At 39.4% G+C, this 18279-nt stretch overlaps 2 protein-coding genes across 2 annotated transcripts; one reads left to right on the plus strand and one right to left on the minus strand.

Moving 5' to 3' along the window:
• Positions 1-2799: 2799 nt before the first annotated feature.
• Positions 2800-12036, plus strand: LOC115815174 (zinc finger protein 569-like). The gene is made up of 8 exons (XM_030778138.1): positions 2800-2964; positions 3685-3793; positions 4062-4132; positions 4261-4342; positions 4927-6272; positions 8636-8809; positions 10582-11413; positions 11582-12036. The coding sequence occupies exons 1-8, from the start codon at positions 2800-2802 to the stop codon at positions 12034-12036; spliced, it is 3234 nt and encodes a 1077-aa protein (XP_030633998.1).
• A 4145-nt stretch (positions 12037-16181) lies between these two features.
• On the minus strand, positions 16182-17969 carry LOC115815175 (insulin-like growth factor-binding protein complex acid labile subunit). The gene has a single exon (XM_030778139.1). The coding sequence runs from the start codon at positions 17967-17969 to the stop codon at positions 16182-16184; it is 1788 nt and encodes a 595-aa protein (XP_030633999.1).
• Positions 17970-18279: the final 310 nt, after the last annotated feature.

Below are 18279 nucleotides of genomic sequence, written 5' to 3' on the forward strand. Positions count from 1 at the left end.
GTTGTAGTTGCACGTGATTGAAGCTTGATCTAAGGTACTAGATAAATTCAGTGATCCATAAACTTTCAGTTGATTTTTTGGCATATTTAAATGAATTATTGCTGTATTCATTACTCCCATTGTTTAAAAAAGATGAATGTATTTTATACAATGTAAGTGATTACTCAAATTTGCTTTAATGGATAAAATCAAGACAGACTATTTATGTAACAGCAGAGGAACTTATTTATTGTAACACAGTTTAACTGTCTTGCTAAGCAACATAAGATAAAAACACTAATCATGGAATACCGCAGTAAAAAAAAAATTTATAGACTGTGCACATCTAAGACTGTAGATTAAAAGATTTTAAAATTGAATGGATACCCTGTTGTAGAAATAAAATGATAGCTTTAGCCTTGTTTCAAATTTCTGAGGACAAAAATATTTTGGAAAGATCGAATGGATTCTGCACTTTTTCTGAGTTTAAAAAAGAACATTTTCAAATGACCACATTATGAGATTCATTGGGAACTGTATGTGTGAATATGACTAGGTTTGATTCGTTCTATTTTGGGTCTGTACATGTTGCTGTAAGGAAAATGCCGCTGAAAAGAGATTATAGATACACCTTTTCATTGTGTTTTAGGGTACTCTATCTGCCCGTATACTTAACAGGTTTGAAGAGAGGGCTTTGTCTTCGGATTTTGCAATAACTAAAAAGTGGATTCAGAGATAACTGTCCTGTGATGTTGTACATACAGTAAGTCATCTAGTGGCAATAAAAGACTGATGAGGTCACATGTTTTCATTTTCTTTCACAGATGTATTTATCTTCATATGATCTATGTATTTGTGTATCAATTAATTTCTGCCTGCTAGGAAGTACTGCTGATGTTTTTCACTGGCTGACTGTCTATAGGGCATCCAGGTGACTTCACAGATCCATGCTGTGTGTTCACACTGCTTTGTCATTTAATTGCCTTTATTTTTAACTTTTCCTCTGTGTTCCCACACACTGTGTGGAATTTTTTCCAGTTAAAATGAGAGTTGGATATTCAGGAGCTCTGAATCAGTCAGCACCTAAAACCAGGTTCAAAAGGGATATAGGTTGTAAAATATAAAACCATAAACCAGTAGAGAGGGTATGTTTCTCTGTCTCTGTTCAGCACTTTGCTATTTCTAGGTCTTTGACTATCATTTTCACTTTGCTGGCAAGATTCAGCGTTGAGAATTTCAAGTAATGTTTCCGTTTTTCTGATTTTGAAAAACATAGGAGAGACAGAAATGTGGAGAGTTATCTAGTAACAAAGCTAACTTGTCCAACCAAACACTTATAATGTATAGAATATTATCATATGTGTGTAATATAATATTATCAGATATAGATTAGTTCACTTTATTGACTATCTCAGAGTCCCCACAACAGTCATGGCATTTGAGCCACATGTGGGAAAAAAATATGATCAGTGGACACATTTCAGACAATGAGAGCAACTTCTCATTCTGTGCCAGACTTAAAATCATAATCCAGCACTTTTATAAGATTTTATGCTTCTCTCTGATACCCGTGCCACAGTTCTTCAGAGATCATTTTGCAATGCCTGACTGCATATGCGGACATTAAAAGCATGTTCATGGTAGATTTAGTTTACCTTAAGCTTATTGAAAATGGTGTTATTGCAAACCCTAAGGACATAATTAACTACATCCAAACTCTGTCAAACCAATATACGTCCTCAAGGTTTTGGAATATGTCTTCTTCAGTGGTCAGTGAATTCATCTTCAAATCCACAATGCCCCTCTGAGTCAAAACTATTAAACTTTGGAAATTTTAAGGCATAACAAAAGCTGTTATGCCAATGTGAAATGCCACCACTGAAGAGACCAGTTACTTCAGATTTCTGTTTGTATTTGATCAAAACATTGTTGACACACACATCATAATTAATTATAACTGGATGATTATTTGAACTATCATGAGTGTTTAAGTATAATATGGAAGTATTTAGACTAACACTGAGGCAATGTAATTACAGAAATTCAGAGACACAGCTCTTACACAGTGTAGCACATTACTTGTGCCCATGTGGGAATGAACTTCACAGAATGGTACTTCATTCTCATTACACAAAACAATGACATTAAACAATTCAGCTTTAGTTCCTGTGGATACATATGTTCTAACTGTTCTTCTAATATAACATCTTTAGATGCTTTAGTCAAAGACATTGTGCCAAGAAAATGTAGTCTGACAGTACTGTCTTTGATCCAAAGGAAAACTATACAAGTTCATGCAGCTGAATCTTCCTCTTTGATATTTGACCATCTACAAAGGCACTTTACAAGATATGTGGACTATGTAGTTTTCTTTTTTTTTTCTTTTTTTGTGGGTCAGAGACTCAACACAAAATATCATATATCAGTAATGAGGAGTTTCTTATAGACAAAGTCATATTTATAATATTTTCAAGTGTCACAGATGTATGTAACGATGGCTTTGAACGAGCCCATTTTGAAGGTGAGGACTCTTAATCTTCATAATTGAAAGGGGGAAAAGTCTCTTCAGCACCGCGCTTGTGGCTACATATGATGACTTTTATTTTGAAATATTTTCCGTAAAGCACCAGAAGTATTTAACAGTTTAACAGGAAGTACTTAGTAGTTTAACAGAGACACTATAAAGAAAAGGTTTGTCATACAGATACGTTGTATGGTCTTCAGTGCTGTAATTTATGGATACTTCTGCTTTCCAAAGAAAAATAATTTGAGCGTAATATTTACTTACAAATGGTTTTGGCTTTCTGGGCACAAGGCACGATGTCGAATGATGATATCTTTCACAGTCAAACGACACTAATCATGTCACTGCTGACCGAAACAGCCCAGGAAGAAATTAGTAAACTTTTCAAGTGTAATAGTAAAGAATCCCATTCTGAAGTAACAGACGGCAGCTCAGACAGCTGTGAGAAAGAGATCCAGTTGGTAAGTCTTGTTTCCTTGAAACGTCGTGAAGGCTACGTTACCCGGGCCTTGTATCGCTTTTAAAGTAGTCTTCAAGTCACGTCTCTTCAAACTTTGTGATCTTGATTGTGGGCGGGAAAAGCCTCTTAAACCTGCGGTCATTAAACGTGTTGATATAACTGGGTTTATCGCCAGATACCTAATTTAAACTCACCCAAAGCTTTATTTTCTTCAGTATGGTGCACAAATTGTCTGGTACGCACAGTTCTGACCACACGAATCTGAGTCCATAAAAAGAAAGATTATTCAGTACATATAAATAAACTAATATGTGTTGAAATTCATTGTTTTGATCCATCTACCCCACAAAGAACTGTTATTTGTTCACTTTATCTTGTTGCCCTCTCTTGATACAAATCAGCAACTTCGGTAAAACAAGGTGCAACCTCTGAACTCCCATATACCATTTAACTGAGTCTGTCAAAGGAAGCCTCAGCGGTGCTTAAGGATGCTCCCTGGGCAGTTATTCCTACCCTAATCTCAATGTCATTAATTACCATGTAAATGTTTAGTAACGTTATTGGTTCGTGAAGTTTTCTTTCTTTCTTTCTTTCTTTCCTTACTTACTTATTTTGTTCTGACCTGTAGGCGCAGCTGTCCTCCATAATGCAGATGCTAGCTAAGCAGGCAGTGCGTAAAATATGTCTTCTCTTCAAACAATTCTCGACTGCTGCACCAAAGCGCGCTAAAGACTCGCTAACTGAAGATAGCCACCTGAGGACAGAACAGACCTCGACAGAGCACGAGCTGAGTGAGCCACAGTCTCAGGACACTGACAATGAAGCATCAGGTATAAATATTCTGTTTGTCATAAATTCCACATCTTTAAATTTTTTATCTAATTTTATTTGGCAAATTGATGATTTTATAGAAAGAATGACATAACTAATACAGTTAATTCCTTTAGTGCTTAAAAGAAATCAAAAGAAAATACAGTATACGCAAATGTAGAACATGTAGACCTAATATAAAACCATTTATGTACAAGCTATATTGTTTTTACATGAATTTGTAGTTATTTCATTATAATGGTTTTTCATCCTTCCCTTATGTTTTAGAGGTGTCTTTGTCAGCCTTGGCCAGTGTCCAGAGTGAGATAGTCCCTGTATTGTCAAGCAGAGGCTCTCAGGTGAGACTGACAGTTGATGCAGTGTAACAGAGAGAATTTAAAGGAGAATTTAAGGGGACTGCTCAGTGACCTTTATCAGTATGGTCTTGACAAACACTCAGCCTTAACTGTTACTCCCTACTTCACAGGCTCAGGAGGGAATAAAGACAGACATTGACAAGACACAGACAGAAGAAGAACAGATCCAGGCAGTCTTTGTAAGACAAGAAGGTATGATATGACAAAATATTTTCACTATTTCTCTATCTAACAGAATATTTCCTGCCTGCTTCTTTCTTGCTGTACTTTTATGTACAGTCTGGCAGAAATAGAGTTAATTTATAAATGAATAACTTACTGTCAGTTCAAGTGATGAACTGAAGAAACCGAATGGGAATTCAATTGGAATTAAATTGAATTCCATGAAATTCTGTGTAATTTCTCTTTGAAGGGCAACATCACAGATCCCATACTTGGAACACTATGTTTCTGCTGTTTCATATGTCTGAGTGTAAACTGAAACTGTGTGTGTCTGTGTAGGTTATTTGGTCGCATAGTTGTGTGAAATGGATTTATGCTTCCTGTAATTCCAACTTAGTTCCAGTTCTACATCAAAAGTGGTGTTAAAACAGACAGTTCTCAGCTCAGTTCAGAATTGACTCCCAGCTGTTTATTGAACTGATATAATCTTGTCTGTAACAAGAGTCACATTTTCGAAAACTTTTGTAAGAATTTAAAAAAAAAATCCATAGACTAAAGGTCAGCCTTTTTGCAAAGCTTGTCTCAGAAATATAACAAATCCTTTTTACCAACAGACTCTGACGGGACTGCCATATTGAACGGAGAAAATGAAGACAATACATTGATCGAACACAATGCCATGCAGAGAAACATCCCGCAGGTCAAAGTCTCATCGTTCGACTGTAACCAGTGTGACAAGAGCTTTCCCCAGAGGAAGGCCTTATCGCAGCACAAACGGGTCCATTCAGTAAAGCCACACAGCTGCGAACACTGTGGCAAAAAATTCCAACTTTTAAAAGCGCTCAACAAACACCTTCAACATCATGCCGATAAGAAAGAGAAGAAGCTCTTCCCCTGTGCTACGTGCGGGAAGAGCTTCGTTGACTTAAAAACGCACGAACTGGTTCATGCCGAAGTGAAGCCCTACCAGTGCTCCTTATGTGGACAAGGTTTCACGGTAAAGCACAGTCTTATTGTTCACCAAAGGCTTCACACGGGTGAAAAGCCGTTCAGCTGCACTATATGTGGGAAACGTTTTTCACAGTCAAGTTATCTCAGGATTCACAAGAGAGTGCACACGAACGAAAGGCCTTTGAAATGCAAAATCTGCGACAAGACTTTCAGAGACGGGCGGACTTTGAAAGCTCATCAGATAGTTCACACGGGAGAGAAGGCATACGAGTGCGAAGTCTGTGGGAAGAAGTTCGGGCTTTCGGTGAATCTGAAAAGACACGCTCTAATACACACGGGCGCCAAACCATACGTATGTAAAGTGTGTGGAAAGCAGTTTAATCAGAGCAGCATTCTGAAAGGCCACATGCAAGTGCATGGCGTGGAGAAGCCATTCATGTGTGACATTTGCGGTAAGACTTTCATGTATAATCACGCGTTGAGAAATCACATGTTATCGCATATGGGACTGGCGGTGAATAAACACAAATCTGGGGGAGACGTAAAGAACCCGCAGCACTGTGAGGTATGCGGGAAGTGTTTCTGTTCTCCATACTCACTGAAAGTTCACCTGGCTCTCCACACTGGAGAGAAGCCATTTAAATGTGACATATGTGGAAAGGCCTTTGCCCAAAAAAGTGCCTGTAAAACTCATCAGTACGTCCATTCAGGAGACAAACCTTACCGATGCACCGTGTGCGGTAAAATCTTTAGTCTGCCGAACAATCTTAAGCTACACATGCGAATTCACACCGGTGAGAAACCGCACAAGTGCGAGACATGTGGAATGACTTTCCGCTTGTCTGGAAACCTCTGGAGACACAAGCGCGTCCACACCGGGGAGAAGCCGTTCAGCTGCGACATTTGTGGCAAACGGTTTACCCAGGCTAATAACGTTAAAGCGCACATGCACGTCCACACTGGAGTGAAACCGTTCACCTGTCAGAGATGTTGGAAGAGTTTTGCTTATGCAAGAAATTACAAAGATCACAAATGTGTCTCATACTAAAGCTGTTATTTCAGTGCATAGAAAAATAATAAAGCTGAGAATGGGAAAGTTGATTTGTATGAATTTTCCCCAAATATCGAGTCATTTCCAGCGACTGTATATGTTTAGTCCAAACACGAGACAGAGGAATATGCTGTGATGTGTCAGCCAGTGGTTTGATAATTTCGTATTCATCAGTAATTACAGTAATCCTAGGTAAAATGCCGACCACTAACAACATTGTGAAAAGACATTTTTCTAAGTCAGTAAAATGGAAAATAAGATGAGTTGTGGAGGTGCATGTAGAAATGTCCAAAGTCAAGTTCTTTTTGCTGTTGGTGTATAAAGGTAACTGCAGAAAATGTTCATATTTATAACAGATTTCCTTCACACAGTCCATTGCAGTTGGGTTGTTCTGCGAGCTATTTGATGCTGATTCCGTTTGCATTGAAATTACAGTAATAAAGTTTGGTGACGTTGCTCTTCCTCTGTCATTTGTCAATCATTACATTGCTTTTTTAGTTCAGAACCACACAGAAAGCAGCGTCATCTGAATAAGAGAAAATGAATAAATTATTACATTATGGAGAAGTTATTTGTTTACTCTGCACAGTCCTCCGCATTGAAAGTTTGTTTTTACTGTTAGTGAAATACCATTCCGTGCACTATTTGTTTCAGTTTAGTTTGCCCTATGTTGAACGCTCTCATCAGAATCGTGGGAGGTGTGCTCTGGGTATTTAACAGTAAAACTGTCAGTTGTAATGCTTTTGACGGTAATAAATTTCTTTCAAACCGATGGTTCTCAAACCAAGCCTATCCTGCAACTAAGCATGGTGTCGCTGTATAATTTTGGAGTAAATGCATTTATTAGTTACTAAGTAAATAATCACAGATACCATAAAATGCCTTAGAACCCTTAATAATCGGTATCTTTGTCATTGTATTAAAATAATGACATGGGGGCATGGGTTTCTGCCTTTGTTACAATCGCTCCAACCTCAAAGACGATTTTTAATGTTAACTATGCCACAATAAGAAAGTACAAGAAAGTACGTCTGTAAAATAATCAGTAGCTAAAAAACGATAAAGCAAAGGGTTTTTTTTTCATATTTGGTCACACTTGGACAAGACATGATGACGATCCCGTACGTGGAATGTGTTAGCTTACCATTTTAAACCCATAAAAACTGCAACGTCGTTTGGAGATGCTTTATTTTCAGCCCTGTCCTGAACTGTCAGTGACGATGGCCTTTTGGGAGACTTTTATTATGAAATAAAGCAGGAAGCACCGGAGGAAGGTATTGGCGCGAGTGACTCCAGTAGTGCAACTAAAGACTCCTAAAAGCTTTCAAATAATGTAGAGTATTCAAGTGCCTTTGCCGTACATTTTTAAAAAGCTTTGTCATCGACGATAAGACACTAAAATACAATCTTTGTAATCTAGCCTGACAGAAAATGTCAGCCATGGAGTCGCAAGTGGTTTCCATTCTGGAGTCCCTTGTGAAAGCGTCTGTGAAAGAAATTACCAAAGTTATGGAGGACTCTGCCATTGTGCCAAAGCTACACGCAAGTGAAACAGTAAATGTAACGTTCGAATTGACGGTGAGTCTTTCAGGTTATTTGATCCTGCAGTTTTACTTAGTTCAAATTGGATACTTTGATGACAAGTGTCGCAGGTAGGTCGGCATATGACATAGAACTAAAAACACTAGCTTGCGTCTAGACAGCAGAGGTCATTCCCTGTTTTACCCACAACATTAGCCAAGGTACATCGGCGATAATCCGAAAACGGTAGCCACCTCGTCTTAACATTACATTTCGCTCTTTTAAGATTAGTCTTTTTCACGTCTGTTACTAAATCTGTCCCTCGCAGTATCGATGGCTGTTCTAGCTGGTGTATATCTATGTCCTTATTAAGTGTTACAGTAAGAGTTAAACGCACAACCCATAGCGATCACCTGGTTCACGACACGTAGCAATATCCATGTAAATGTGCCTCTACTATTATAACTGTAAATTGAGAACTGTTGTCAGTTGCTTAATCCTTTTAAGTAGTTACAGTTTTTAACTCAACGGAGTCTTCTGTCTCTTATCGAAACACCATGAATCAGCTAAACCCACTGAAGCCTCATGACCAGCCAAAACAGCGCAAACATTTAACTCTTTTCGTTTCAGGTCACATCATTTTAATTATGTCAAAGTTTTATTTTTTACTCACTGAATTTGTAGTGAGTAAAAGTTTTATAGTAATAATGGTAGTAGTAATAATAATAGTAATAAAAAAATAGTAATAATAATAATAAGAGAAACGAATTACTTGTCATTTATCTCCTATTGGCTTTCAGGCACAGCTGACTTCTGTTTTAGGAACGCTGGCTAAGGAGGCCGTGGTTAGACTCTGCAGTGTTTTTAACGAGAGCTCTGCCGTCCTGCATCTCGAGGTATCTCGAATTCAGAAAGAAAAGGACGATCTGAAGATGAAACTAGAGCTGATGGAGAGACAACTAAGAGCTGAGCAAGTAGACATTGACCAAACACACAATGACTGCTCCATAGTTCACTCTGTTGACCAATCAGTCGCTGGAGAAGAAGGTGATCATCTTTTACTTAGTAACCTCAGTTACTAAAACGTGCTACTCACAGGAGTGTGACAGTCCTATGGTGAAACTTATACCAATGAGTAATACAGTATAATCCACGGTGACATTTGAATTTGTCCAGGACAGGGACCACTAGTCACTTCCAGTCCATTGAGAATAGCTTTGTTGCTGTGGTGACTGACATTATTCCTGGACTTCACTGAACTACAGTATATTAGATCACAGCAAACCAAAAACCATGACTGTAGCCCACAAGCATGTGTAATTACATAGCTGCAAACAGTGGGTGTGAAAGCCAGACAGAATGATTTGACTGATAAGTGGGATTGGTAAATACAAGCATGTTATGGCCATAACATACACTTCTACGAGCCCTTCTCTTTGTGACAGCCAAATGTGTGCTCCAGTACCACTGATTTTCACTGATCACTGAAGAATAATACTTGACATGATAAAATTGAACATTTATCCAATATTAACCATCCCAGTAATAACCTCTGTAAGATATTTGGGGACTGTAGAACATGAAAAGATTTTTAAAAATAATATTGTCGTTGTTGTTGTCGTTTTTGTTGTGAAAGGCACCCACGTTAAGCTCAGAAATTGAGTGTGGTTAGTATAGTTACAGCTAGGGATCAGGGCAGTTAGGAACTCTCTACCTGATGCATCAAAAACTAATCCCAGTTAACAAACACACCAACTTTCATAAGATTTCACACACATGTAGTGGGTAAAAACTGGTTTTGTTTGTTTTGGGTTTTTTTTGTTTGTTTGTTTTTCTAAGAAGAAGACATTTCAGGTGTTTACAAAACTAACTTCTTTTTAATCTGTATCTGAGACCCTTGGTTTTCTCAAAATCTCACACTGTAATGTGATACAGCATAACATTAATTTCAATTTTCATTACTCCAGCAATATTAAAAATGAGCTCAGTGGTTTGGTTTAACTGATTGTGTGTTCCACAGATTCAATTTTTATTCAAAGAAATACATAGTGCAATTGCAGTATTTAGTAAACATGTCTTAGCATGTCTTTGTCGATATCATGTGACCCCATGTTTCTGTTTCTGTTTATTTCAGACTCAGGGGACCATATATCTCCCAACTGCCACTGGAGAGAAGTAGACACTGCTACAACAGAGGAAGTTAGTGACATTAGTATTTAATTTATATTCTCGTTATTTGATCAGTTATTTAACATTTGCTAGACTAGTTATGTCACATGGTTGGAATCAGTTTAAACTTGAACATATTCAAGAAAAAAAAAAAGAAAAAGCACCATAAATTCAGTTATTGAGTTAATTTGATTATGGTGGGTTAGGCATATTTTGCACTTGCATTTTACTGATGCTAATTTATCTATTTTTAAAAGCAGAAACAGAATTGAGGGTAATTCAGCAAGAGAACTCAAGCGTCAGTTCGTTGCTTAGTGACGTTTCACTTATTGTCAATTATAGTTAGACACACGGTGAAAAGTAAAAACAGTAATGTGTGGATAAAAGGTCTTGGGTTAGACTGTGTCAAACTGTTTAAAATGCCCCTTGACACTGACTTTTACTGTCACATTCAGAATACCATCAGATGAGCTGTGTGCACACAGAATGAATATATCTAAATAATTTAAAATTCTGTAATACTTTATATTATATGTTTTCCGTTTATATTAAGTGTCGTTTGCTTTCTTTGGAACAGCTCCAGAACTCGCAGGACCATCTTGACGTGACCATTAAAGTGGAGGGGCTGGAGGAGAGTCTAGGAGATGGTATTCAACAAACAGTTTTTACTGAAACTGGAGAGAGTCAAGATTTTCTTGTGTCACTGGGAGAGAATGAACTCGAAGGAGATGACAGTTGTGTAACACAGACTGAGTCTATACTGGACACTCACCAAGAAGCAGACGCAGAAAGGCCGTCAAGGAGGCCTAGAAAGTCAAAGTACATGAGGACGCAGAAGGGTGTTCGAAAGACTAAGAACCAGCACAGCTGCAACCACTGCAGAAAGACCTTCAGTCAGCTGGCACAGCTAAGGGCCCACCAGGCTGTCCACGCAGCCACACAGAAACCTTTTAGCTGTTCCCAGTGTGGAAAGAGCTACAGTTTAAAGCGCAGTTTAGATGAGCATCAGCTGGTTCACACGGGGGAGAGGCCACACGCCTGCGATCAGTGCGGGAAGAGTTTCACCCAGCTCAAGCTCCTGAAGAATCACCAGAAACTCCACGATCCCGTGAAGCGATTCAGCTGCAAGGTGTGCGGGATGGCGTTTCACCGAGCTTACGGGCTCAAGAAGCACGAGAGGGTACACACGGGGGAGAAGGCGCACAAATGCGAGATCTGCGGGAAGAGTTTCGGTTTGATCGGGAACCTGCAGCGTCACCAGCGGATACACACTGGGGAAAGGCCCTACAGCTGTCCGCTGTGCGGGAAAAGCTTCAACCAGCTGGACTCTCTGAAGACCCACGAACGGACGCACACGGGCGAGAAACCTCACATCTGTCAAATGTGCGGAAAGAGCTTCACGCAAAAGAGCACACTCAAGGTGCACCAGGGGCTGAACGTGGGGAAGGACGGCTTCTGCTGCTTCATATGCGGAAAGGTGGCGGGGTGCGTGAGTTTGTTGAGGACGCACCGTCAGACCCACTTAGGTAACGAACCTTTCCCGTGCACCGTGTGCGGGGAGAGCCTCTCCTCTGTAGCAGACCTCCGAGTCCATCAAAAGCAACACGTCGGCAGCGTCAAGCCCTTTAACTGTTCCTTCTGCAGTAAGAGCTTTGCGGCCGCTTGCCACTTAGAAATGCACGAAAGGATCCACACGGGAGAGAAGCCCTTTAGCTGCGATCAGTGCGGGAAGTCATTCAGCCAGCATTGCAGTCTGAAACTCCACAAAAGCACTCACACGGGAGAGAAACCCTTCAGCTGCGATGTGTGTGGCAAATGTTTCGGCAGCATGGGAAACCTCCGCCGGCACCAGCTCATACACACCGGAGAGAAACCGTACAGGTGCAACATATGTGGACGGACTTTTAATCAAACCAACAGCCTTAAGGCCCATCAGAGCGTTCACACAGGGGAGAAACGTTACATGTGCGACAAATGTGGGAAGAGCTTTGCCTATCTTAGAAATCTGAAGGATCATAAGTGTGTGATTTGAATCAAACGACTTGAGTTTTCACTATTAATCGAAGTTTTAAAAAAAAAGCAAATTTTATGTGTCACAGGAAATATGTTTGGGGTTTAAGATTAAAAAGAGTGCAACTGTAAAGCAAGTAAACCAAATTCTCCTATGGCAGGTCATCTGCAGTGACTTTGCAAAAGAATTCACATGTCTTATGCGGCATAGTTTTTTGGGTTTTTTTTTTTTTTTCATTCTTTATTTAAACAGGAACACTAAATGAATTGGTAGGGCAAGTCCAATTCTGTGGGTCCTTTTTTTTTTATTTTTTTAGTCTCCATCTGGAAAACAAAACATTCTCTCTTTATAATCGTGTGTTGTTCACCAGTGATAAGCTGTTTGAATGAGTAATTCACCAAGTGTGCAAGCACATGCTACTGTGAAAATAAACACATCAACGGGTATTGTTTCTGAAAGTGTTTTTTTTTTCTTTTTACAACATCTCAGTTTAAATATTGAGATCCATGGTCATGGTATTTGTTGGAGAACAGCACCTCACATCACTTTTATAAAACAAATTCTTGCCGATTGTCAGGTCTGTCAGACTGAATGAACTATATTTGGTTAGAATATGAGAGAGCAAGAACAACTGAGCCAAAGTGAGTGGCATCAGTTTAAGTAAACACCAGCTTTGCCCACTTCAAGTTTTAATTCTCCAAGCACAGTACATCTTCTACCTTAAGAAACTAATTGGACTCTATTAGAACAGTGATGATTTTAGATAACTAAAAATAACACCACAATGTGATTTCAGAAGAGGTCTGGGTATACTCTCATTAGAGTTAAACGCTCAAAAACTGCTCTTAAACATTAAACCTCTGTCAATCTTGCAATACGCTATGCTATAAACTTTAACTTTCATGCTTCCAACTCTTAGCAGCACTCCTCCCAGTATGATCAACTTTCTCGGGATGTTGGAGCACAGACTCATACATACAATAGGACATTATGAAACAGAAGGGTGATCATCTGCTTTTTTGTTGTTTTTTCTCAATTATGACGCACACAGTTGGGTTATCGCTCTGTATCGCATTATTATTTAATACCTGTATTTTTAGCAAAGGTTTTAATCCTGTATCCAAGTGAAAACTGTTAGAAGGAAGTCAGTGTTCAGTTATATGTGTTTAACTCAATGTGATAAAGTGCAGCATAATAAAACATACACCATTTGCTATGTAGTGTTGCCGTTCTCTCTGAGTTTGGCTGAATAAGGCATATAGTGTGACAGAGGAGAGGACAAATAAACAAATGACCAATGAGAATGTGTAAGACGTTTACAATGAACAGTTAATTCATGATGACTGATTCCTCAGTGTTACTGCAAGTGTAAATGAAGCCCCCCCACTGTAGTGATGAATCACTGAAAGCCTGTGTTTTTTCACTCATGATATCAAAACAGTGGAATAGATGCTCCATGTGGAATGAAATAACACATATTTAGTCTCTGAGATGTATGTAATATATTGGTTTTTAGGTGCTGTTTCTGAAATGAGCTGAATCAATAAACACATTCATATATATCATTTATATTTGTTAATGTAAAAAAATGTAAATCTCTGTGATCGCACACACACACACTGTGAAGAGTGAGCAGTGAATTTGTCCTCTGCATTTAACCCATCCAACACACCGGTAGTGAACACACACACCAGACACAGTGGGCAGCATTCCTTGTGCCCGGCGGGCATTGGAGTTAACGGCTGCCCATTTATGTGTGTGTGCGTGTGTATGTGTGTGTGCGTATATACATATATATATGTGTGTGTGTATATATGTATATAGCATATAAACTGTACCACCAGTAATTCACAGGCTTGAATTTATATGTACCCATACAAAATGATTTGAAATCTCAACCTAACGATCATGTGACTATGATGAGCAGCGTCTTTGGGACAGTGAACTTCACTCTGTGTTCCCTCACTAAAGAAGGAGGATCCAATTCAGTTTAGTTCAGATTCCCGAATCAAACAAAACAAGTACGACGTGACCAAAAAGTAAATACATTTTTAAAAAGGCCTATTAATAGGCTGGCGTGGCAGTCGAGTCGGGAGAGAAGATAGCCCTATCTCGGGGTGACTGCCCGGTGGCAGTCTTTAGAGGAACACAGGGTGGACGGGCGGACATCCTACTATACGATTTACACTTATCAGGACCTAAAAAGGACTGTACTTTGGCCCCGTTCCAGATCTAAAAACACAGGATCATAGTGATTTATTCGGGGCGATTTCCTCCCCGTTCCCAAATGACAGGTAATTTATGTGTCAATAAAAAAAAAAATAAAAAGAGCAATCTGTCTCTCATAGGTAAGAATTCATCTCCCAGCTGGTTCCAAAGAGTTTTGGTCACCCATTGATTCTGTCAATTTAACAACACAGTGGACCTAAACTCCAAGTTCAAGTAAACAGTGTAAGAGTTATGTAAACACTGATATGGAGCACAACTGAATTGTTTGAGAGGTGACTAGGTGCTTAGTGTGTAATCACCGCAGCCTCCCAAGAGCTAAATGAAAATCATAACAGGACATTACAGGTGATTGAGAATGATAATACAAAGAATGCATCTACCATTTTCATTTCTCCTTGATGCTCTCACTCAAAAAATAAAAGTGGAATTGATCCCAGTTGGTGTCAAGAAGCCTAATCTAGATTTCTGTTCACCCACCAGAGATATTCCTTGGCAGAAATATTCCATGATATGAAATGTAATTTATATTTAAGAGGTCTTTATCAGTAATGAGGGGCACTTGCCTGATCCTCAAGCTAGACTGAAGAGGTAGATGATTTGTTATCTACTCACCCAAAACTCACTTCAAGATGTCAGCACTCCCTCTTGGATCCAAAGGAACCGATCCAAGAACCTGCAAAAGGCCTTGTAGTCAAAGAATTTCACTTTATTTCCGTTCATGTTATTTGTAAACAAAAAAATTTTGTGTGTGTGTGTGTGTGTGTGTGTGTGTGTGTGTGTGTGTTTGTATGTGTGTGGAGCATTCCGTAACATTGCTGTTCGCGTTTTTAAGATGTTTTTTTAATCCTCTTACTGAGAATGCTGAGAAAATAAAATATGAAACACAAGGGGGCACTGTGCATACACTTGACTCAAAAAATCAGTTTCAGCAAACTAACAATTCATCAACAGAAATTAAGTTAAAGGCAACCTATATACATATTATTTTCAATTTTTTAATCAAGTATAAATGATTAATGTAAGGATAACTACATAAGAATGGCTCATTAATGTCAAAACACAGAGAAATGGCCCCCTACAACAATGATAAAAATAATAGGACAGAATGGTCTCTGTTGAATGTTTTGTGATGTAAGGACTACGGTAACACGGTAAGGACTTATCTCATGGGTATAGGGCAGTAAAATTATTGTCAGTGCTTTGGTTCCAAGACAGGGGTGTCAGATCCACCTAGTGACAACAACACTCATATTTGCATATTACCAGAGCCTTCAAAGAAAAATTTGCAACCATTTTTTTGTGTGTCAGCAATGCTTTGATAGAGATAACATATAGCTAATTTGTTATGTTTGTAATTTCTTCCCTGGTATGTTTTAACCATTTGCATTGATATAGTAGTCACATCAACGCTCCGTTTAGCAACAGAGTCTGGGTTTCTTTTGTGGGCCCAGAGCGTGTGTCAGTGTGCACTTTGTAACATATGTGGTTATGACCTGCTTTAAAAGTGTGATTACATGGCAAAAGATCCGAAACACAAAACTATTCCGCGAAAGCTGCTCAGACTCACTCTTCTTCACCACACATTTTAATCAGTGAAGCACATGAGCTGACAACACAACACAAAATATGTAGTACCAACTAAGCAAAGTGTGACTGATCAAAAACAAACACCGCATCAAACAATTTTACTCTTTCAACATTCTTTTATTGTGCTTGAAGAAAGAGAGGATAGCATTGTGCAGTAAATGTTGAACACCATGTGAAATCTATATAATATTATGTTTCTATGTTTGTAAACAAGTTTAAATCAATGTTTCCAGTGCTTTAACTACAGATTAAGAGATTCAAGACATATTTAGTATCTGAGCATATAGCATGCAAGCGGAATTGCAAAAATGTAGCCTTAATGTCAGTCCAAAAAAAAAAAATTAAAAATATCACACAACATTATGGGCTAAGAGGAAACCTGAGACTGCCAGAAGCATCTCTATGTATTGCATGGCTCTGAAGGAGTTCCCAGAACTGGAACAGTGGTGTGACAGAGGTTTGGGAAATAAACGTTGTTCGGAAAGGGAAACATTAAGGACTGAACACATGGGTTTGTCCCTCACCCATTTTTGATTCTTTTTGACCCAGTTGCTTATGTAAAGTATGGGCGTGCAGGAGCAAACCCAGGGGTTTCCCTGAAGAAAGAGGTTCCTAAGGCTTCTCAAAGACTCTAGTGTCCCTTCCTCTAAGAACATCAGTTTATTTGATTGCAGATACAAGACCTTTAGATTGTCAAGGCCTTTAAACTGTATGGGTTGTAGTTGTGCAAGCTGGTTTTTCTCCAAATCTAGCTCTTGCAAGTCACGCAGAGGTGCAAACACGTTCTCTGGCAAGTTGGCCAGGTGGTTATTCTGAAGAAATAACTTCTGGAGGTTTTTCTGAGACCTGAAAATGTTGTGTGGAAGTTCGTCAAGCTTATTGAAGCTCAGCTGCAGCTCTTTCAGTGCAATCAGGTATCTGAAGCCCTCAGGGTCAAGGGTCGTCAGGTAATTGTTTGCAAGGTCCAGCATCTTCAGGTTTGGAAGACTTGTGAACAAACAAGGAACAAGATTCTTTATGTGATTTTCATTTAGCCAGAGTTCCCTCAGGCTTGTGAGACCGGCAAAAAGTTGACCAGGGAGGGCCGAAAGACGGTTGTTGTTGAGCCTCAGAGAATGGAGTCTGTGAAGGTAAAGAAAAGAATTTGCGGGAATGGAATGAATACGATTGTAGTCAAGGTGTAGCTCCTTCAGATGCTGCACCTTGTGAAATATCTCTTTGCGAATCTTGGTTAGGGCATTGTTACTCAGATGAAGGTGATGAAGCTTCTTCAGTGTTTCGAAGGTAGAGGAGTCAAGGTCAGAGATGCGATTATTGTCCAACTGTAAATCTTCTAGTGCTGAAAGTGGGTGAAACAGATCTGGTTGGATCACAGAAATATTATTTCTATCAAGCATTAGTTCCCTCAGTTTGGTCAAGTTGTTGAACAAACCATCAGCAAGTTCCACCAGAGCATTGTTGTACAAATTAAGGACTTCAAGCCCACCTAAATCTTGGAATATTTGTGAAGGGAGAAACCGCAGTTTGTTTCCACTCAAATCCAAGTTGCCAAGCTTAGCGAGACTGTTGAACAAACCTTCTGGCAGGGTTTCAAGTTGGTTGTTGCTCAAATCTAAAATTTGCAATCCAGACAGCCCAGAGAAGGTATCATTAGAGACACTTTTGATCGCATTTTCTTGGAGGTATAAGTATGTAAGCTGTGATGTATGTTTGAGCGCAGTTACAGGTACTGAATCAAACTTGTTTTTACTGAGGTCGAGGTGAGCTAGGTTTACGGCACCTCTGAAGCTATGATCTCCTAGACTCGCTAACTTGTTTTTGGACAAAAAGATTTCAGTTAAGTTGCGACAGTTCTCAAACACCCCCTCTTCTAGAACCTCAATGCTATTGCTGCTCAGGTGTAGGGCTTTGAGAGAGGACGCCCCTTCCAAGGCACCATACGGCAGGTTAGGAAGCTTGTTTAAGCTAAGAATAAGTCTCTGTAATTTGCCAAGGCCTCGAAGGAGTCCCTGGGGAAGACGCTCAATAGCGTTTTCACTAAGGTCTAGGAGGCGGAGCTCTGTTAATCCCTCAAACTGTCCGGGGACAAAAGCACTAAGCCCATTTCCTCTGAGAAACAACTCTGTCAGGTCGTTCATTCTTGGCAAGATGATCTTAGCCGACTGGTTGAGGCGGTTTTTGGTGAGGTCTAAGACTTGTAGTTCCTCCAAACCCTTTTCGGGCAGATCCTGTATCAAATTGTGATTAATGTACAGGTGCGTAGTTCCCTTGGGAAGAGGAGGGATCTTCTCAAGTTTTTTATCCAGACAATTCATGGTGCTGTTATCCACACATTCACAAGACATGGGGCAGTCTTCAGCTGCAGACACCTGAGACAGGAGCAAGCACAAGACCAGATACATCTTTCACAGACTCTATCTGAAAAACCAAGAGCAATTAAACAAGTGA

The sequence above is a fragment of the Chanos chanos genome, chromosome 6 (assembly GCF_902362185.1).
Source record: "Chanos chanos chromosome 6, fChaCha1.1, whole genome shotgun sequence".
Classification (NCBI taxonomy): domain Eukaryota; kingdom Metazoa; phylum Chordata; class Actinopteri; order Gonorynchiformes; family Chanidae; genus Chanos; species Chanos chanos.